The sequence below is a fragment of the Callospermophilus lateralis genome, chromosome 16 (genome assembly GCF_048772815.1).
Source record: "Callospermophilus lateralis isolate mCalLat2 chromosome 16, mCalLat2.hap1, whole genome shotgun sequence".
Taxonomy (NCBI): domain Eukaryota; kingdom Metazoa; phylum Chordata; class Mammalia; order Rodentia; family Sciuridae; genus Callospermophilus; species Callospermophilus lateralis.
The window spans coordinates 34769547-34792625 of record NC_135320.1 but is presented as its reverse complement, the minus strand read 5'-3'; the positions used below and the strand labels follow the sequence as shown (position 1 = coordinate 34792625).

At 39.5% G+C, this 23079-nt stretch overlaps 1 protein-coding gene across 1 annotated transcript; it reads right to left on the bottom strand.

The window, feature by feature from the left end:
- Positions 1-4320: 4320 nt before the first annotated feature.
- On the bottom strand, positions 4321-21476 carry Ly96 (lymphocyte antigen 96). The gene is made up of 5 exons (XM_076836161.1): positions 21298-21476; positions 17578-17667; positions 14346-14474; positions 5770-5822; positions 4321-4419 (listed from the first exon to the last, which is right to left on the bottom strand). The coding sequence occupies exons 1-5, from the start codon at positions 21407-21409 to the stop codon at positions 4321-4323; spliced, it is 483 nt and encodes a 160-aa protein (XP_076692276.1). The 5' UTR covers positions 21410-21476.
- Positions 21477-23079: the final 1603 nt, after the last annotated feature.

The window sequence follows — 23079 nt, the reverse complement described above, 5'->3', positions numbered from 1 at the left end:
TAGTTCCATTTTCTCCCAAGTGGGAGGTTGAATTACACAGGATCAGAGGGGGTGTCTGAAGCTGCAGTCTGTGTGGAGTGTGCTTCTGTATCAGGAGGCATCCACGCGGTGTGCAGACCAAGCTGAGGTTGGGTGACAGATTGGCTTGCCCCAGCTCACCTCAGGACTCAGGCCCACACCGGCATGGTGGGATTTCCAGCTTGCTGTGGCTGCCATTCTGCCTCTTCACGGCTCCCTTACAAACACACTTCCCAGCAGGAACCAGTGAGCTGGCTGCACTGCTAGACAGCCAGAGAGCCATGTCAGTAGACCACTGGGGACATGGCCTGAGAGACTATAGATGACCCTGGTCCCTTCCCCACCACCCTTCTCTGCTTCCTGGCTGCCATGGGTTGAACAGCTTTCCTCCACCATGCCCTTCTACCATAATATTTCTGCAGTGAAACCATGGACTGAGACCTCCAAAATCATGAGCCAAAATGAATCTTTTCTTGTTTAGGTTTTTCTTGACAGTTATTTTGGTCACAGTGCTGAGGATATGGCATGGGTTAGAGGTTGTGGTGGATAAGATATATAGAAAAGATAAAGAGAAGCAAGACTCAAGCCCAGGGCTAGGGTTCAAGAGTGGAACTGCCTAGCAAGGCAGCACTGTCCCCTGCCTTACTCCAATGCCTCTCCCCCTCATTTTTTATCTTCCAGCTATATTTGGAAAGCTAGATGAGAAATTAGCGTGGAGTCAGACTGTTGGACCCAACACCAGCTCCAACACTCACTAGGTGGAATGGTTTGGATCTGAAATTCCTCCAATAGCTCATGTGTTGAAGGTAGGTGGCCCAGCTCAGATATGCTCAGAGGTGGGACTTTGGAGAAATTATTGGATCATAGCTGAATGGGCTACTAGGAGATGGAGTCCAGCTGGACAAAGTAAGTTACTGGGTGTGACTTTGAAGGGTATACTTTAACTCTGGACCCTCCTCCCCCTGGTTCCCTCTCTCTGCTTCCTGGCTGCCACGAGATGAGCAATCTCCTCTACCCTTTGCTCTTGCTGCCACTATGTTCTGACTCACCTCAGAACCAAAGCAATGGAATCAGCCAAACCTGGACTGAAACCTGAGACAAAATAAATCTTTCCTCCTCCAAGTTAATTTTCTCAGGTATTTGTCAAAGTCCCATAAAGCTAACACACTAGATACATAACTTGGAATTTTAATTTAATACTTTAATTTTCTGTGCTCATCTTCTCCCATCTTTAAAATCAGGATACTAATATCTATATCTTAGATTATTGTGAGAATTAAATGCAAAATGTCTAGAAAAGTACCCAGTACCTAACGTGATCAGCATCATTAACTGCTACCTAGTAGTATCATAACTATCATAACTCGGCATTTTCAACATCCTGACTATCGTCTCAGTTCTAATCCTTGACACCAGCTCTTTCCTATGCCTGAAAAATACTATGTTAAATTAATTCCAAGCACATCGCCCAATTCTCAGCCCCAATATTACTCCTCCAGCAGCCCTTTCTAATGCCCAGAGATGACATCTTGTCTCCTCCACACCACTCAATACTTCCCCTCCAATAATGACCCTCATCTTGTACAATAGTCACATATTTGTTTTTCCCTCTAGATTAAAAACTCCATGAAGGGAGGAATTGTGATTAATTTCACTAATATTAGTGAAATTCCCCAAGGTAGAGAAGGTAGTGACCAAGCCCAGAGCCACATTATAAGTTTACAGGCCCAATTTTGCCTTTGTAGACAATTTTCCTCCACTGAAAATTTTTTAAATTATATTTTATAACTACCTTGGTATAATGATGAATATAATCCCAACCAAATATGTTATTATATATTTGGGGGGGTGGACCCTGTTTTCGGATGGTGTTTTGCTCTTGCTGTGTTGTCCAGGCTGCTCTTAAACTCCTGGGCTCAAATGATAATCCCACCTCAGTCTCTCAAGGGGTTGGGATTACAGTTCTGTACCACTATAACTGACTTATTATACTTATTAGATTTTTTACATTGTGATTATTAAGAGAAATTAAAATTAAAACATTTTTGAGAAAATGAGGCACTGAACCTACTGTGACTAATAGATAAGTTGACCTGTAAGCATCAGTAATAAAAGAGTTAAAATTAGGGCTGGGGGTAAGCTCAATGGTACAGTGCTCAGCAGGATTCAATCCTAATACTGCAAAAATAAAAGAGTTGGGGGGCAAGGAGATTCAAAGCAATGAGGAACACGAGAATGGGGAAGGGGCTACAATCTGAAATTAGACTGACTTTTGGGATAGGGTAGCAATGTAGCTATGAAACAACTGTATTGCAAAAATAGATAAATAAATAAAGCTCTGACTCCAACTCATTAAACCAACAGCTGGAAAGTCCAGAGTGCAGGGCAGGATCCAAGCTTGGTTGATTCAACAACTTGACAGTATCTGCAATTCAGGTTCTTGTTCTTCTGCACTCACCACTCCTCTGTCCAGAGCATCTGCTTCATGCCAAGGCTAACCCCTTTTGTGGTCATCAAACAAGTGTCAGCAGAAACATTACAGAAGCTGTAACTTCCCTCCTGGTTTACATCCAGTGAGACAGCCCGGGAATTTTAGGCCTTTCCTTCTGATCAGTCAGCTTTAGTAATGTGTCTAAACTGAACAATGATGGACTCTTGGAAATACCCGACACTGGCTGTCCTGGCAAACCAAAATCCACCCTAGAGTAGAAATGTGGTACAACTAGGGAACAGGAAATGTCTAATAACTCATTCTACAACTCCTGAACCCCCTCACCACATCATGTGTATAAAAAGGTAATAGGGGGCTGGGGCTTGGGCTCAGTGGTAGAGTGCTTGCCTAGCACATGTGAGGCACTGGGTTCGATCCTAAGCACCACATAAAAATAAATAAAGGTATTATGTCTATGTACAACTAAAAAAATTTTTAAAAAATAAAAGGTAAAAGGGCTAGTGTGATGCACACGCCTGTAATCCCAGCAACTTGGGAGGCTAGGGTAGAAGGATAAGTCCAAAGCCAACCTCAAAGACTTTATCACAAAATTAAAAATAAAAAAGGGCTGGGCACATAACTCAGTGACAGAACACCTCTGGGTTCAATCCCCAGTATCACCAAAAAAAAAAAAAAAAAATCAAAGGAACTTCTGATGCAAGGATGAATCAACTTAAAGGACACGATTTGGGGCTGGGGATGTGGCTCAAATGGTAGCGCGCTCGCCTAGCATGCGTGAGGCACTGGGTTCGATTCTCAGCACCACATAAAAATAAAATAAAGTTATTGTGTCCACCTAAAACTAAAAAATAAATATTTAAAAAAAGGGTGAAAAGGAAGTAGCATCTGAGCTGAGAAACATCAACATCAATTATAGAGACGGAGGCTGGGTAGAGTGGAGTGGAGCTGAGGCAGAAGGAACTGTGCAGGCAAAGGTCCTGAAGAGGGAAGAAGAATGGCACATTCTAGAGCAGAGAGTGAGGGAGGGTATCGGGAGAAGGGATTGAAAGGGAAAAAGCAGAAAGACTGGAAAGCCCTCCAACACTTCCAACAGATGCAGATGCAGGAAGGTCACCAAGGAGAGCATGGCGTCATCCAGGGCAGCATGGCTGGGGATCTGCCCCAGAGCAGCAGCAGACAAATGGGGAGATGGAGTCAATGGATTCAAGAGGTTTCACTGTCTGTGGGGGGAGGAAAAAATTCAGTGACAAGTAATATTAACCATGCCTTTTTATTTTCTGTATTTCTAATGCTTTGATATCAGGGGTCTTGCTATCCCCGAAGAAACTGTTCCTCCCAGGGCTAGCTAATCCTTAGAGACTATAATAAACCACCTATGAGGACACCTTTCCCATGGAAACCAGCTGATCCAGAGCACGTGCACTGGCAACCTCCTCCTCTGTGAGGCTCTCACACTCTGGACCACCTGTCCAGAGACCAGGTCCAAGTCAGCCAGGAGCAGCCCCTAGGCCCCAGAGCCTGCTGAAATGATTCAAACCAGCCAATCCTAAACCTACCAACCCTGCTCGCCTGTTCCTTTTCATAGACAACAAAATAAAAGCTCTTGCCCACATTCCTCCTCTCTGTCAACCTCCAGACAGCCCCAGTGCGTCCCTGCATGCACCTGGGAGCTCTGGGCAGGGCATCATGCCAACAGCTCTCAACTGTTTCTAGAGCTCCATAATGATAAAAAGTCTTCCTTCTAGACAGTCACTCCTGTGTCCTCCTCTTCCCACACCTGATTAACAGATTCCAGGTCCTCTTAAAATAAGAACACCACTTTTGAAAAATAAAAATATACTCAATTTATTCTAATTGAGACGAGGGTGGTGTGTGATGGTAAAATTCAAACAAAAGAGTTTTTCTTCAGTATGCCCAGCAATGGCTTCTGCAACACATCTGTATCGGCCCTAAAACAAGGGGGAAAAAATACAAATTAAAATGTTAAATGTTGCTATTTTTAAATATATTTTTAGTTGCAGCTGGACACATTATTTGCTGAGTACCGAACCCAGCATCTCTCATGTGCTAGGCAAGCGCTGTACCGCTGAGCCACAACCCCAGCCCCAAATGCTGCTCTTTTTAAAGAATTTTTATTGTCAGTACTGCAATTGAACCTGGACTGAGACTGACCTCAAATTTGTGATCCTCCTACCTCAGCCTCTTGAGTAGCTGGAATTACAGTCATGTGCCACAGCACCTGGCTTTAAAAAGAACTTCCTTAATGCCACATAATTAAATTGTTTATATATTCTTCTAGTGGTAGGAGCTGAACCCAAGCCTCATGCATGCTAGGCAAGTTTTCTACCACTGAGCTATATTCCCAACCCAGTTATAATTTTTTCAGTTTTCAAATGACATGAAATATTACATGCCTTTGAATTCAATGATTATAGATTCCATTTATTTCCCAATTAAAAGATGAGGAGTTGGGGGTGGTGGCACATGCCTATAATCCTAGCAACTCAGGAGGCTGAGGCAGGAGGATTGCAAGTTCAAGGCTAGCCTTGACAACTTAGGGATACCCTATATCAAAATTAAAAAAAAAAAAAAAACAATTTAAATGAGCCTGGATGTAGCTCAATGGTAAAATATCTCTGAGTTTGATCCCTAGTACAAAAAAGAAAAAAGAAAAAACAGAGGACTTCTATAATTCTTAGAAAATAGCCTATAAGTTTCTCAGATATTATGCTTTTTTAACAAAACATCTAAAGAATATGCTTTAATAAAGTTTACTTTTAAATAGTTTCCAGAAGTGAAATATATAAAATTTCATTGCCAGTTATATGATACAAATATCAAAAATTACATTGGTATTCATTGAGGCAGTAGTTATTTTTAGAAAGGTCTGGACATTCAAGTTAAGTTCCAAAGAAAATTTTTAAACAAAAATAAGCCTATAAGTTATGTGATTTCTATTCTTCTAAACAATTTATATAATTAGTACATTGCATGAGTAGTTATACATTATTACTGACTTATATACAGTGATTGAACAGTGCTTTCATATGAAGACCTTTCAACAGATTAATAAAATGAGCATTCTCATTACTTCTAGCGGAAAAATGACAAAAAAAGAGCTAATCACATGTGCAATTTTTCCATATTCTACAGAAGGAAGAAATACCTATAACTAAAATTTTTAAACAATTTAATCTTGAATCACTATTTTTAGAGGTTGTAAATTACTTCTTTCAAAATCTTAACACATCTATTACTGCAAAAGGTTAAGAACATACAAAATAAATTTTGAAGAATACCTTAATAAATAGTATTCCCCTGAAGGAAAACGGTATTGTTGTATTCACAGTCTCTGCAAACATAATGCAAAATACATCATTATTAGGTGATCTTTCTTTTCTTTCTTTCTTTTTTTAATTGTATGGAACATCCCTTTATAGACAACACCGGCTACTGGCAGAGGCAGTCTCAAGTAAACTAGAGAAATAATAGATCTTACACCCTGACTAGTACTCTCCTGTGGCTTCTTCAGCCCCACAGAGCCTCTCTCTTAGGGGATGCAAACTTTTAAGATGAACTGATCTCAAAAATGAATGAATGAATGAATGAAAATATGCATTATCTCAGATTATATATGTACATATTTAATTGTAGTTTTCAAAAATATCGTTGCACCTTTACCTGGATGTAATAGAGAAAACTTTTCCTAAGGGTGGGAGAGATATTCCAAAGGCAGCCAGACAACTGAAGCTCCTCTTATCACAGCACTGAGAAGCCTGACTAAGGTCAATAGACACAAGGAGGGTTTGGGAGAGGGTAAACAGAAAGAAATTCAGTAAGAGGCACCAAAAACACAGAGTGAAGGAATCACTCCTGGTTCTTCTCTAGCACAGTAAGGTAACTGTTGGGCAAAACAACCTATGATATATTTCAAAATGACTGGTAAGTACATAATTCCCAATGCACAAAAATGATTCATGGTTGAAGAGATAGAAATGCTTATTACCCTGATTTGAGTAATAAACATTGTATACATGCATTGACTTACCATAATATACCCATAAAAATGTACAAATTTAAAAATAAAATACAATTTTAAAAATAGAAGTTTTAAATAGTTTCTGATTAAATCACAGCCATAATCCTGGCCCTGAACAAGCCATGAAGCACAGCCAGAACTGGAGGAAAAACCACATTCTGCCATTCTAGTCAGACAGAGGAAACTGTTGAAGGGGGTAGAGGCAGGGAGTAAGAATGGAAAGAAAGAAATATTTTGAATGTTAAACCAAAGATATAGTTTTCAGTTTTGATTTGGTGGTGTGGGGGACTGAATCCAGGGGCACTTTACCACTGAACTACATTCCCAGATCTTTTCATTTTTTATTTAAGACAGAGTCTCCCTGTGTTGCTAACTTGGGATCCTCCTGTCTCAGCGGCCCAAGTTACTGAGATGACAGGTGTGTACCACTGCATCCAGCCAAAAATCTTCTTTAAATAATAGTCAAATGTACAATTAAAATAGTTATTGTTCTCAGAATTGGCTACAGATAATACTTAAAGGCAGATAAATAGTTATGCCTGCATGCATACATCTGTTCTCATAAATATTTCTACTTCTGGGAGTATCTTTATTAAGAGTGTAACACAGTGAGATGCTTCTTAAGCTCAGTGAAGGGATTGTATCTTCTTAATCTTTTTTAATTTTTTTTAGTTATACATGGGCACAATATCTTTATTTTGTTTATTTATTTTTATGTGGTGCTGAGGATCAAACCCAGGGTTTCACACGTGCGAGGCAGGCGCTCTACCGCTGAGCAACAACCCCAGCCCCCTTCTTAATCTTATATCTTTCATTCAAGGACAATTCAATTTAAAAATCTAATAGTCAATAAATATTTATTGAAAGCCTACTATATGCCAGGAACTAGGGAGATAATGGCTACTATAACAACATCCTTTTCCTCAAAGAGCTAAAAACTACTGGGGATATAGACAAATAAAGAAACTCTTCCAAGTACAATAAGCAATGAAAAAGATACAGTAAGGATAAAGGTGGCAAAGCATTTTTGGAAAGAAATATGGTTCTGGAGCAAGGCTGTCTGAGTTTGGTTGTATTTTTTCACACATAGTAACTTTATTTGTAATAGCCAAAATCATAATTAATTCAACAATGCATTTATCCACTCATCAACTGGTGAGTGGATAGATGAATTTAGGTACATCCACACAATGCAATAGAAGGAAGCATATACAATAGCGTCAATGAATCTCAGAGTTATTATGCTCAGGGAAAAAAGTCAGACAAAGAAGAACACATGCTGTATGAATTTGTGTATATGAACTATAGAAAATGAAATCTACTATACAGTAATTGAAAGTAGGGGGCTAGTGATGTAGCTCAGTAGTGAAGCACCTGTCTATCATACAGTAGACCCAGGGTTCAAGCTCCAGGACCATAAAAAACAAAAACCCAAATGGGGGCGGGGGTTATTACACCAGAACATTAATCTACTTAGACATCCCATGATCTCTAATTCCTGAAAAGTACATGCTCCCCCTTCTCTATTTTTGCATATCAAATCTCTGCCCACCCTTCATGGTCCAACTCAAAACTATATCATTGAGACTCCTCTTCTGAATTCTCATGATATGCCAAATGTACTTGCTTTATTAACTTGAGTATTGATCAGATATGTACGAATGTGTGATTGTCACATACATAAGAAGTGCCTCTCTTTTCCTCCACCCTGCTCTATGAGGAGGACACGACTGACTGATTCATCTTCGCTTTCTCCATTGTGCCTTGTAGATGGTGTACCATAAATACTTATTCACATGTGAAAAGACAGAGAAATCATAGATGTGTCTTCTGAAATGAGTCATTATTGCATAGATTTCATTTCTCAGCTTCCAAGAAGAAAATAACACTAGAGCTATTTCTAGAAATGACTTCAGAAGTGAACTTTAAGACCTCATATCCAAAGAACAGTGCTCAGGGTCGGGATTTTGACCTGACATGACCACTCTGTGTAGGCTGGCTGACAGGACTGCCCCTGGAGTCTCCTCAGTGCCTATCAGGCTCCATCTGCTCCGTGGAGTTACACTTATCTATCCTTATTTGAGTTATTACTATGGATTTGGCTTCTATTAAGTTCATTTAAATTTTTTATAGACTCTTGCCTAGTTTTCTGCCTAATCAAGCTGTCGACCTTCCTAAGAGAGACCCATGTCTGTTCTCATAGCAAGTGGTGCCCGGGACACAGAAGTCATTGGATAAATATTGGTTGAACTGCACAAGATTGAAATGAATTTGAAAAGTACCTTTAGAAATCTCAAGAAAAAAGTATATGTTCCTTATTGTTCTTCACTTCCAAAACCTTCAAAGTTTTGAAAATAGTATTTTGGTTCAAGGAACAGAATAAGGGAGCAGAAATTATACTGCCAGGTATATCCACTGAAACTTTGCCATATAGACAAGGTTTGCTACGGAAAGCAAGAAGGGAAAATAGAATAAGCTGGATTTATTGTGTTTTGCATAATATCAGAAGAGAAAGGCATTGAATTGGGGCACAATCTGATTCAGTGAAAGAGCATAGGTCTGCACAAGAGTTAAATATCACAGTCTCTCTCTGCTTTCTGATCATCATGTGAGCTGCTTCCCTCTGCCATACTCTTCTGCCATGAGTTCTGCCTCACCTCAAGTCCTGAGAAATAGAGCCAGTCTTCTATGGACTAAGACCTCTAAAACCATGAGCTCTCAAATAAACTGTTCCTCCTCTATAATTGTGCTGGTTGGGTCTTTTGGTCATAGTGGTGAAATAGCTGACTAAAACCAAAATTTTTATCAGGAATGGGGCCATTGCTGTGATTAACCAGACCATGTGGTTCATAAGCTTTTGGAGCATTTTGGAATAGGTGGGAGGGATTCTGAGATGCTTAGCAGCATGAGCTGGTTTAGGTTGTCAATCAGTGAATTAATCCCCTTATAGGGATTAATTGAGTAGTAACTGAAGGCAGGTGGGGTGTGGCTAGAGGAGATATGGCTCTGGGGGAATCGCTTTGGGGTATATATTTGTAGCTGGCAATTGAAGACCTTGTTGCCTCCAAGAGAACCCGAGACTCCCACATACCTATGGAGTAGAGGTTGTCATCAAGCCCTTTCATAGGCCCAAAGGATCACAACCCAGCTGGCCAGAAGAGCAGCTTCAGAAATATGTGTCAACTTGTGGGGGAGGGTGACAAGCCAGGTCAGGCCCGGGGCCAGTGGGCCAACATCTTTGAAACAGGGGCACCAGAAACTTAGGCAAAAGCATGGAAGTGAGCAGCTGATAAGGCCACAGTTACTGCCCCACCTCCTGGTATCTACCCTCAGGCAGACATAAGCAGTAGAAACTGAGGAAGTGAGGACTGGGGGGCAGGTGGACAACACAGGATGGATTTTATTAGAAAAAAAGAAAACACCCAAATATGTGCCTGCCCTGTTGACCTGGAATATCCTGTGCTGGAGCACGGGTGAGTTTCCTGAGAACAGTTGGTGAGCAGAGACAGGATGGGATGGGCACTGACTCTCGGGTGACCTCAGGGCTCTGAGGAGGACACTAACAGTGCTATATCTCCTGGACTGCTGTCAAATAGTAAAGAACAGGCTTTGCTGCACATTTCATTCTTAGGAAACAGGATTACCCTGCAGGGGTTCTTGATTTGCAGAAAACACTGTGTGTCAATGCAATGACAAAGTACAGGCAGAAACATCACCTCTGAGACTTGGGGGGGGGGGGCGGGTCCAGTGGTAGGGCTTTTCAAGGGGCCACTCTGGAACCTGGAACCCTTGGGCTGACTGGACCATGTCTGGATTGGTTACTGTGTGGTAGATGGACTGGCAATAGTTTTTTTTTTTCTTTTTTTTTTTTTTAATGTGTCTTTCATAATAAAAAGATACCTAGGACACCCACAGAACCCAGGCAGGCCCAAGACAGTCCCACTGACACCCACAGAGCCTCACACTGGGTCTGGAGACAGCCAACAGCCACAGTGCTGCATGCCACAAGCTGCATCTCTGAACATATCACCCAAAGCCACCAGCCAGCCTCCCCCACCTGACTAGACACTCCATCGCAGAAAGCAGCTGCTTCCATCTTGGGATACCTTCACTGCCATCTTTAGTTGGGGCAGCTCCAGCTTGGAACACCAGCTGGGCAGGTACCAATAGTCCTCGACTCCCCCCTCCCCCTGGCAGCTGCTAAACTAGCACAGTGACTGCCCAATACAAAACAGCTTTCCAAGAGAGATGTGCAGCCCCCAGAGTGCAACCCACAAGACCTCTAGAGAGAAAGGTCCCCAATTAGGAAGTAAAGAGGGAGAGGGTGAGTGAGATACAGTTTAGAGAATAAATTAGAAACCAAGAACTGTGGGGGCTACAGGCAATATAAGGAGATAAGAGCAGGCACCCACATCACACAAGGGGACCCCAGAGGACATCCTTGGGGTGCAGTCTCCCATTGGGGACTGGCTGATGCCATACCCCACTTCCAGGTGTCCTGCACCTAAGACCAACCCTCCCTCCCTGGTATCCTTCACAATCCTGAGGGTGGAGATGCCAGCAAACAACAGACAACCCCACCTATTAGATGAGAAGGGAAGCAGGAAAGATACTGATCTCCAACCAAAACAATCCTTGCTTCTTTCAGTTTCTTCAAGATTTTTTTTTCTTTTTTCTCCCTCTCTATTCTCCCACCCTCACATCCCCAACATTTGTGAAACCAAGTACTTTGCATGAATTAGGATACTGAGGACGGGATGTCTGCATAGTATATTACAGTTGTGTTAAATATTCTTCTATTTTTATATTTTTTTATTTTTCTTAATGTTTATGTATGTTTGTTTTATGTACCCTATTGTCATCCCACTTACTTGTCTCTCCAAAATCGCATTCTCTCTCTTCTCCTGTTACTAACCATCTTGTTTAGATTCCTCTTTCACACTTCCTAAGAACTAATAACTATATCCTCACCTCCTACCCCCTCAACATCTTATCCTACACCTCACCCCCTGTTCTTTGTCCACCATCAGAAATTGTAAACCCTTTTGCAAACCTACAGTTTATATTGTAGATAATAATTGAACTCACCATTTCTATATATTGTGAGAAAACTGTAAACAGCTTAATAGCAACTCTATGGTTTAAGGTTGTACATTGTTCATACTGGGATCTGTTAACATTGTTCTTCCCCCCCTTTTTTTTTAAAGAAATATATTTTAAAGAGAGAGGTGAGAGAGACAGACAGACAGAATTTTTTTTTAATATTTATTTTTTTTTTTTAGTTTTTGGCGGACACAACATCTTTGTTTGTATGTGGTGCTGAGGATCGAAACCGGGCCGCACGCATGCCAGGAGAAGTATTGGAACCCTGCAGGGGCACTATAAGCCTGTAGGGTAAAAACAGCAATGCCGTGGATCCGCAGAGCCAGAAGGAAAGACACACCAATAACATTAAAAAAAAAAAAAGGAAAAAAGTGCCCCAAACAAATCAAGATACTGCATTATCAGAATCCACGGATAGCACAACAGAAGAAATGACAGAGAAGGAGTTCAGGATGTACATAATTAAAATGTTCCGTGAATTAAAAGATGATATAAGAGATATAAGAGAACAAATATAGGCAGCAAAAGATAATTTTAATAAAGAGATACATAAGCAAATACAGGAAGCAAAAGATTACTCCAATAGGGAGATAGAGGTTCAGAAAAAAAAAAAGAAATCCTTGAAATGAAAGAAATAATAAACCAATTAAAAGCTCAACAGAAAGCATCACCAACAGATTAGACCACTTGAAAGACAGGACCTCAGACAAACAATGAAGACAAAATATATAATCTTGAAAAGAATGTAGATCACACAGTGAAGATGGTAAGAAACCATGAGCAGAATATTTAAGAAATATGGGATAACATAAAAAAGACCAAATTTAAGAGTTATTGGGATAGAGGAAGGCATAGAGTTCCAAACCAAAGAAATGAATGATCTACTCAATTAAATAATATCAGAAAATTTTTCAAACATGAAGAATGAATTGGAAAACCAAATATAAGAGGCTTACAGGATACCAAATGTACAAAATCACAACAGACCCAAACCAAGGCACATTATAATGAAAATGCCTAACACAGAGAATAAGGAGAGAATCTAAAAAGTCATGAGAGAAAGGAATCAGATTACATATAGGGGGAAAACAATCGGGATATCTGAAGATTTTTCAACCCAGACCCTGAAAGATAGAAGATCCTGGAACAACATATACTAAACTCTGAAAGAAAATGGATGTCAACCAATAATCTTATATCCAGCACAATTAAGCTTTAGATTTGATGACAAAACAAAAATCTTCCATGATAAACAAAAGTTAAAAGAATTTACAGCTAGAAAGCCTGCACTACAGAACATCCTTGGCAAAATATTCCATGAGGAGGAAATGAAAAACAACAATGAAAATCAGCAGAGGGAGGGATTACACTAAAGGAAAAACTAATCAAAGGAGAAACCAAGTCAAGTTAAATACCAAAAATGTCTGGGAATACAAATCATGCCTCAACAATAACCCTGAATGTTAATGGCCTAAACTCACCAATCAAAAGACATAGACTCGCAGATTGGATTGAAGGGAAAAAAAAGACCCATCAATATGCTGCCTCCAAGAGACTCATCTCAGAGGAAAAGACATCCTCAGATTGAAGGTGAAAGGTTGGAAAAAAACATACCACTCACATGGACTGCAGAAATAAGCAGGAGTCTCCATTCTCATATCAAATAAAGTAGACTTCAAACTAAAGTTAATCAAAAGAGATAAAGGACATTTCATACTGCTCAAGGGAACCATACATCAAAAAGGCATAACAATTATAAATATATATGCCCCAAACAATGGAGCATCTAAATTCATCAAACTCTTCTCAAGTTCAAGAGTCAAATAGACAGAACACAACACAATAATTCTGGGTGATTTTACCACACCTCTTTCAGCACTGGAGAGATCTTCCAAATAAAAGTTGAACAAAGAAACTATAGAACTCAATAATATAATCAATAACTTAGGCTTAACTGACATATATAGAATATTTCATCCTTCAACAGCAAATATACTTTCTTCTCAGCAACACATGGATCCTTCTCTAAAATAGACCATATACTATGCCACAAAGCAACTCTTAGCAAATACAAAAAAGTAGAGATGCCACCCTGCATTCTATCAAATCTTAATGGAATGAAATTAGAAATCAATAATAAAATAAAAATAAAAATTACTCCAACACCTGGAGATTAAATAATATGTGATTGAATGAACAATAGATTGCAAAAGACATAAAAGGAGAAATTAAAAAATTCTTAGAGGTAAATGAGAACACTATGCAATATATCAAAATCTCTGGGACACTATGAAGGCAGTACTAAAAGGAAAGTTCATTGCATAGAGTTCATTCCTTAAAAGAAGAAAAAGTCAACAAATAAATGACCTAACATTGCATCTCAAAGCCTACAAAAAGAAGAACAAATCAACACCAAAAGCAGTAGAAAACAGGAAATAATTAAAATTAGAGCTGAAATCAATGAAATTTAAACAAAACAAATAATTGAAAAAATTGACAGAACAAAAAGTTGGTTCTTTGAAAAAATAAATAAAATTAATAAACCCTTAGCCATGCTAACAAAGAGGAGAGAGAAAACTCAAATTACTAACATCTGTGATGAAAAAAAATATCACAACAGACACTACAGAAATACAGAAGATAATCAGAAATTATTTTGAACATTTGAACTCCAATAAAATTCTTATAAAGAATTATGTTCCATTCCGTAAGCAAGATGAGCTGAATGCTTACCTCCCTTCAGAGCTCTGCAAAAAGAATATTCATCATTGGCTCCTCCACAAATAACTTCTTTGCGCTTTGGCAAATTCATGGAGTTGACAGATATATAGAGATTGAAATATAATTGTTTTAAATCTCTCCCTTAAAAAGAAAAAATTCCATTAGCCCCTTAAATAAGAAATTCTCCTATATAGAACAGCATTTTTTTTGCATACTTAGCATGTACCCTGGGCTTTTCCTACATTATTTCATTTCATCATCACAACTATCCGTGAGGTGGGTGTTATTATTTTCCTCAGGTTCTGCAAACAGAAGTTCCAAGAGGGCAACTTTGTGGTCAAGTAGAATGTTCCATGGTAAGGGCTATGTATGTCTTGTCTAAAAGTAGAGAAACCTTCATAACTTGATATTAGAAACTATCAAAGAAAAAAAATTTCAATTCTAGTCTCTTCTGCTAGAAAATTCAAAGGAAAGGAAGTGAAGACAACTAACTCATGCCAACTTTTTAGTGTTTTTGATGAAAGATTTCTTGCAGGATAAATTTGAATTTTTTAATTAAAAATTAAATATATTAAAATTAAATTTTTTAATTAAAAATTAAATATATGGCCTTTAAAATTTCTTCATAATCTCTCTATTACCAGTTAATGTGGAAAATTCCAGTAAATGATACATTTGCCTGAACTCTTACAAAGTATTCAACCAGTCCAAATGGAAAAGATGTATAATCTTTTATCTAATGAAAACAATTGTTGTAACTACTACCTCACTGAAAATGTTTTTCTAATAAGGTCATGAATCATTGTAAAATATATAAAGAACTAGAGGACTGTGGTTGTAGCTCAGTGGTAGAGTGCTTGCCTTACATGCATGAGGCACTGGGTTCAATCCTCAGAATCACATAAAAATAAATAAATAAAATAAAGATATTGTGTCCATCTACAACTAAAAACATTTTTTTTAAAAAAAAAAAGAACTCAACATGACACCAAAAAATTATAATAATTCAATAAATGGGAAATTGGTGGACACTTTTCTAAAGAAGTACAAATGGCCAATAATTATAAGATGTTCAACATCTCTAGTTCTCAGAGAAATCAAAATTATACTGAGATTTCATCTCACTCCAGTTAGAACAGAAATCATCAAGAATACAAATAACAACAAATGTCAGGAGGAGGGTAGTTGGCAGGAGCCTAGAGCTCAGTGTAGCACTCACCCATAGACCAAGCTCTTACAGGATGCTCCTGAAACAATGAAGTACCACAAAGTCCCTCAAACCAGGCAAGTCCTGTCTGTCATGGGTCTCTGCTCCAGGGCTCCTCACTGACCTGGCTGAGAGGATCTCAAGGATGCATTTTTGTTGTGATGATCATCCTATCTAATTCTCTTTCCTTCCCTTTCACTTTTCATTTTTGTTGTTTATACTTTGGGGTGTGTGTGTGTGTTGGTTTTGGTTTTTTTGAGACAGGGTCCCACCATATTGCCCAGGCTAGTTTCAAACCTGGGGGGCTCAAGAGATCCTCCTGCCTCACCCTCTTGAGTAGCTGGGACTACAGACACACACAGCAAGCCTAGCCCCTTTCACTTCTCAAAGGTATCAGAACTGAACTCCAGTCTGAATCCTCTTCATGACTTCTGTGGCCTTCTCTCCCCTTTATTGTTCACAGGCATTTCCCACAATAAAGCTCTAGAATGAGAGCCTTACTGCTATCATTTCACTTATCATGTTATGTTATCTGAATATCCCTATGTCCTATTTCACTGAGATTCTTGAAGATCAAAAGAATGCCCTATTAATAAATTTACAGTCTACATAATACTTGAAATATACCAAGTATTTACTAAGTATCTTTCCTGACCCTGTTGTGTATGTGTGTGTGATGCTAGGGATCAAACCCATGGACTCATGTATGACAGGCAAGTGCTCTACCACTGACCTAAACCACCCAGCCCTAGTGAAAAAGTGAATGCAAAGACAAGAATATCCAAATACAAATGAAACAATTAGTTACAGGGAAATTAAACACTGAGAACTGAAATACTCAGAAATTAAAACACAATTATTGCTAGGTGTGGTGGTGCAGGTCTGTAATCCCAGCAATTCAGGAGGCTGAGGCAGGAGGATCACAAGTTCAAGGCCAGCCTCAGCAATATAGTGAGGCTCTAAGCAACTTAGCAAGACCAACCAAGAAGAATGTTTCAAAATTTTAAAATTTTTTTTAAAAAAGGGCTGGGACATGACTCAATGTTTGAGCCCCCTGGGTTCAATCCCTGATACTCAAACAAAAAAACCACAATTGTCTATCATTCTGAGTTCTATTTCCATTTTTATCCCTGTGTCCTTAGGTAATCCTCTACCCATGAGTGCGAACTGGCCTAGTGACTTGCTTCTAACCAACAGAATACAGCAAAGATGACAAGTATCAGTCTACAAATACATTACTTTAGACTGTCACTTCCTCTTTGTTATCTGACTGTCCCTCTGGCTGGCTTTGATGAAGTAAGAACCTAATTTGAAAAAACCCGTGTGGCAAGGAACTGAGGGATAGCCAACAGCCAATATTCAGAAACTATACTGTCAACAAGCACATGAGCTTAGAAGTGGTTCCTTCCCTGGGTAGTCCACTGAAGAGACCACAGCCCTGGTCAATGCCAAGACTGTAGCCTTGTTGGAGACTCTGAAGCTAGCACAGGTAAGCCATATCCAGACTACTGACCTACTATGAGACTATAAGATAATAGATGTGTACTGTTTTAAACTACTAAGATTGTGATAATTTGCTATATAACAATATATAATTAATACAAGTGTATTTGGAACCCAGGGCTGCTTTAATGAAAAAAAATAATGAAAAATAAATGCAAAGACAAGACTATCATATACAAATAGAACAATTAGATTCAGGAAAATTAAAACATATTTGTCTATCATTCATTTCTTGGATGCTAGAGGACTAAAATTAGGAGGAGGGAAGAGTGTTTATTAAGTTTATTTGGGACCCTGTCCCAAAATAAAAAATGAAAAGGACTGCCCTTTTTATTTTTTATTTTAAGACAAGTTCTCAATAAGTTGCTTAGGGTCTCACTAAGTTGCTGAGGCTGGCCCCAAACTTGTAGTCCCTCCTGCCTCAGCCTCCTGAGTTGCTGTGATTATATACATGAGCCACTGAGCCCAGCTATCATTGATATATCCTAAATAACTAGCTGATCTACAGAAACAAAAAAAAAAAATTGTACTTACTTGGAATGTAGAAAATATGCAAAAATCCTTCAGTGCCTTTCAATGATATACAGGGTTCAGGTCTAACTAAAATAGGAAATTTAATGTCATCTAAACAGAAAAAAGGATAATGTCAATAAGTTATTATATATCACTTCTAATAAATACATATATTCTATCATCCCCCAAAAGATGCCTTTTGCATTAAAATTATACTGGGACATCAGCAACATGATAGAGTAGAAAGCCCCTTGATTTACCACCACAAACACAACAATTCATAGACAAACTTCATCTGTTAAAAATCATAAACTAGGGTTTGGGTTGTGGCTCAGTGATGGAGCACTTGCCTAGCATGTGTGAGGCACTGGGTTCGATTCTCAGCATCACATATAAATAAATAAGATAAAGGTACATTGACAACTAAAAATAATAATAATAATAATAATAAAGAAAAAAAGGTAAATGACCAACACTCTTAGTATGTTGTACTTCCAACATATTTACATACTGGTATTCAATAAATTATAAAAAGAATCACAAACTAATTAAAATTCTCCTACACCCAGGAGAACACAAAACCAGACTCACCAGAAACATCCAGGAGATTTAGGATAGACTCTCTCAGAGTTTCTTACCCCAATGTAGCCCTATACAATATGGAAAAGACTTCTTAACCCCTAGTCCCAATCAGGGGAGAGAAGAAATTGATTTGCATGTCCAGTACTCCAGTTCTTCCAGGAAGTTCCCCAGAGGACTAGATTGTTGGAGCTCATATAGATCAGTCTGCCACAGTCTAGCTGCTTAGGAGAAAATGAAGGCCCTGGCTTGGGATGGCAGATACTATTGATCCTCCCCTCTGCTCAGCACATTATGAGCTGATGGAAAATCCCAGTTCTCAGCTTCTGCCTGGGGAGGGAAAGAGTTGACCCAAATATCCAGCACCACAACTTCTCTGGGGATCCCCTAAAACTAGTATCTGTCTCACTAGTCCTAGAGATACGACAGGTCTGGCACAGTCTAGCTATCTGGGAGAGAAGGCGATAGTTGCTTGGGCTCATAGATGCCATTCCCCTGAGGAATTATTGACTAAAAACTTCTCAAATCTGGGAAAGAAAAATCCAGGGAGTCTAAAAGACCCCAAACTAAATGAACTAAAAAAATTTCACACCAAGACTCATAATAATCATATTGTCACAAGTTAAAGAGAAAATTTTGAAAACACCAAGAGAAAAGAAGATGGTTGCTGATCTATGATTGGGGCGGGGGGCATGGGGAGAATGGGGGAACTTTGGATAGGCAAAGGGAAGGTGGGAAGGGGTTGTGGGGGTGGGAAAGATGGTGGAATGAGATGGACATCCTTACTCTAGGTACATGTATGATTGCACAAATGGTCTATCTCTGCACCTTATACAACCAGAGAATTGAAATGTTGCTCTCCATTTGTGTATGATGAATTGAAATACATTCTGCTGTCATGTAAACTAAGTAGAACAAATAAAAATAATAATAAAAAGGAAAGAAAACAGGATGGTTATGTACATGAGAAAAGAAGGAGGAGGAGGAGGAGAGAGAGGAGGAGGAAGAAGAAGAAGATCCTTTAAACTGAATTTAATTCAACTGACTCAGCCAATCTGTAGAAAGCAAATAGAAATGGGGGTGGGGAGTACTGGGCACTGAACTCAGGGGCTCTCTACCATTGAGTTACACCCCCAGCCCTTTTTATTCTGAGATAGGGTCTCAATAAATTGGAGCCTAACCTCAAACTTGTGATCCTCCTGCCTCAGTCTCCCAACTTGCTGGGATGACAGGTGCGCACCAACACACCCAGTTTAAGACAAAGAGGATCTTTAACAGACTTCAAATGTTAATGAAACAGAAGGAAGGTGAGGAAGTTCTGGTTAAAATAATAGACATACAATTGAAAGGCTGGTAAAGAGTCTGACATGCATGGAGTGGAGGACCCACCAGATGCCAAGACACACACATGCTTCACAGGGAGGATTGTATGTTACAGCCCTTGCATTCATATGTTGAAGTCCTAATGCCCAATGTCACAGAAAGAGACAGAGACTAGAGATAGAGATAAAGACTTTAAAGAGATGAATGAGTTAAAATAAGGACATGAGGGTGGCCCAAATCCCATTGGACTGGTATCTTTATAAGAGGAAATTTGGACACACAAAGAGACACCAGGATGTGTTCACAAACAGCAAAGGCCAGATAAGGACATAGAGCAAAAGCAGCCATCTACAGGTGTCTTAGTCTGTTTTGTACTACCATAACAGAATATCAAAGACAGGGTAATTTATAAAGAACAAAATTACATTTCTCACTGTTCTAGAGCCTGGGAAGTCCAACATCAAGGTGCTGGCATTTGGTAAGGGCCTTCTTGCTATATCATCTCATGGCAAAAAGTCAAGAGAGGGAGAGAGAGTATACTCTTCTATTTATTTTATTATTTCATTTTATTTCTTTGCTTTTTTTTCTTTTTCTCTCACCCCCATACTAGGGATTAAAACCAGGGTGCTATACCACTGAGCGACATCACCAGTCTGTTTTTTTGTTTTTGTTTTTTTTGGTTTTTTTTTCACACAGGGTCTTGAAAAGTTGCTGAGGCTGGCCTGCAACTTGTGATCCTCCTGCTTCGGCTTTCTGAGTTTCTGGGATTATGGGTGTACACCACCACACATGACTCTGTCTTACTCTTACATGGGTCAATTATTATCCTAATTCTCCAGAAGGGACTATACATTAGCATTAGTGTTTTTTTCAGAACAGTGAAGACATACTCCCCCAAATTAAAATACAATAGAAAATATTGTGTTTAAACAGGCTTCTTTATTACAGAACTTCTCTGAACTCAAAATACATTTGTCAGTCTCACTAAGATGATTAAGCCACAGATCCGTTTTTTTCCCCAAATAATTTCAAAGAACTTGTGTTTTGGGAAACATTACTTTCAACCATCCTGACATCACTAGTGAGTAGAAGAGGGCAGTCAACCCACGACGAGCAGCTCAGTGGAAAGTACCAAACCAAAACAGCTGTCATGCCCTTCAGATTCTAGCCACTTGCCAATGAGAAAATGTGGGAGGGGAAAGGATGAGACACCAGCTAATAGCAATGGATATAACTAACTTTAAAAAGTCAATATTATTGTTTCTAATGTGACCCTGTTTTCAAATCTTTACCTCAAAGCAATCCTTAGAAAGTAGGCTCTAAAATCACTTTCATTTTTATAACTATAAAAGCTAGGGCACAGAGAGGCTATTTTGCTCAAGATCACACACCTAGAAACCAACAGACCAGGAAGATGATTTCCAAGAGCCCTCTAAAATCACAGCCTCGAGCAGAAATAACCTCCAGTAAGCAGCTAGGAATGTTATACCATTCAGGAAGAAGAACCAGTTATTCTTGGGGTTGAGGCAAAAAAAAAAAGCAAACAGTTCTCCTGAAACTGGGAAGAAACCTAAACTGGGCTCAAGGTAGAGACAGCTGACCACAGAGACCAACAGAATCACTTGGGGGGACAAGCACAAGAATTCAGAGATTTCTCAAGCTCTGTGAGGGGTCAAGAAGATGCATTTAATTCAACTGACTCAGAGAAGTGAGCAGCAGTTGCTTTCCCCCTGGGTAGCAGCAGCAGCAGTTCATGTGTCGCGACAGCAGCAAGTTTCTTGTGAAAACTTCCCTCAAAGAGTTGAGTCCACAAATACGAGTTGTTGCTGTTTTACTTACCACAGTAGGTGTAAGCAATGGTTGCATCAGAGGAGCTGCAGGTCCAGTGTTGCTCCTCAGGTTCAGTAAGTATGGAAGAAAACATAGTAGAAAGGAGCATAAATGATAACATAATGTGATAGCTCCAAAACTTTAAAAATGCAAAAAAATCGGTAACAAATCATCAGACTCTTCCTTCCAGTAAATAGGAAAGATTTAACTTAGTCATCAGTCACATGATTTCTGAGTTCCTATCCAACTGTTTCCTCTTTCTATGTGCACGTGTGACTGTGTGTGTGTGTGTGTGTGTGTGTGTGTGTGTGAGAGAGAGAGAGAGAGAGAGAGAGAGAGAGAGAGAGATTGAGATTTAAGCACTCCCTGCAAGGGGAGAGAGGGAAATTACTTTAATGCACTCTTTTTGAACACTTGATGCAAATTTAAAGCAACCAGAGCTTTAAAAACAACACACTTGAGACATTTGCCAGGCAATAGCAAAGAAACCACCTGTTGAACTCTTTTTAAACCTCAACAGATGCACTTTTTCCACCTGCATTGTTGTTCTATGGCACAACCTCCACCCTCCCCCACGTCCTCACCCCCACCCTGGGCATTGAACTCAGAGGCACTCCATCTCTGAGCCACATTCCCAGCCCTTATTTGTATTTTATTTAGAGACAGGGTCTCACTGAGTTGCTTGGCTCCTGGCTTTTGCTAAGACTGGCTTTGAACTCTGAAATCTTCCTACCTCAGCCCCGCCCCCACCAACCCCTGAGATTACAGGCGGGCGCCACTGCGCTCTGCCCCCACAACCTCTTCATTCAACAATTTTTGATGGCTCATGGACATATAGATCCGAACTGAAAATTTTCACGCAAACTATTTCTGCTCAGTAGCAGGTTCAATCACATGTACAGAACCCGCTAGAAGACACCCTACAGGGGACACCAGCTGTAGTTCTGAGCTCTATGTGTGGCCTCACCAGTCTTGAGCATGCGCACTCACCTACAACAAATTAGAGCTACCAGGAATTGGTTCGGTTCGGTTCCGTTAAGTTCCCTATAGTAGGGTATTGGGAATCCAAGCCAAGACTTTGAGCATGCTAGATAAGTTGTTTTACCCCTGACTTCCACCCAGCCTTCAAGAGAATATTTTGAATTCCACCAATAAAACGTCAATATTTTTTGTGTGTCATATGTTTTATTTCAAAACTCACTCTGTTTTATGAAAGCAGCTATTCCTGCTGGGTACTCCTGTGATCCCAGGGACTCAGGAGGCAGGAGGATCACAGGTTCAAAGCCAGCCTCAGCAATTTAGGGATATCCTGTCTCAAAATGAAAAAAAAATAAAATAAAATAAAAAGGGCTGGGGATGTGGCTCAGTGATTAAATGTCCTTGGATACAATCCCTGGTATCCAAAAAAAGTGGGGGGAGGGGAAAGCAGCTATTCCTTTTTATTTATTTTTATTAATTTTTTTTTTTTTAAGTTGTAGATGGTCACTATTTATTTATTTATTTATAAGTGGTGCTAAGGATTGAATCCAGTGCCTCCCACGTGCAAGGCAGGTGCTCTACAGTTGAGCTACAGTCCCAGACCCGGCTATTCCTTTTAAATGCTTTGCTGAAGAAATCCTTTATAGGGAGTAGTTCAGGGTTAGTAGCCTAACCCTACACAGAGTTGTAGCTTAGAGATCTGCACACATCAGAGGAAAATAATGATATGTTGGTAAAAACTTTTGCTATAGAACAGTGATATTTTTCCATATAAAAAAATGCAAAAACCCAGCTGGATGTGATGCTGCACAT

Bases quoted from the DNA above. Each gene is read 5' to 3' on its own strand.
- Ly96 (XM_076836161.1), bottom strand. From the start codon at position 21,409: ATGTTATCATTTATGCTCCTTTCTACTATGTTTTCTTCCATACTTACT. The intron at 14,475-17,577 runs GTAAGTACAATT...TTTCTTTTTAAG, and splicing joins GCATATTTTCTACATTCCAA to GGAGAGATTTAAAACAATTA. The intron at 4,420-5,769 runs GTATTCTTCAAA...CCCTTGTTTTAG, and splicing joins GGGGAATACTATTTATTAAG to GGCCGATACAGATGTGTTGC.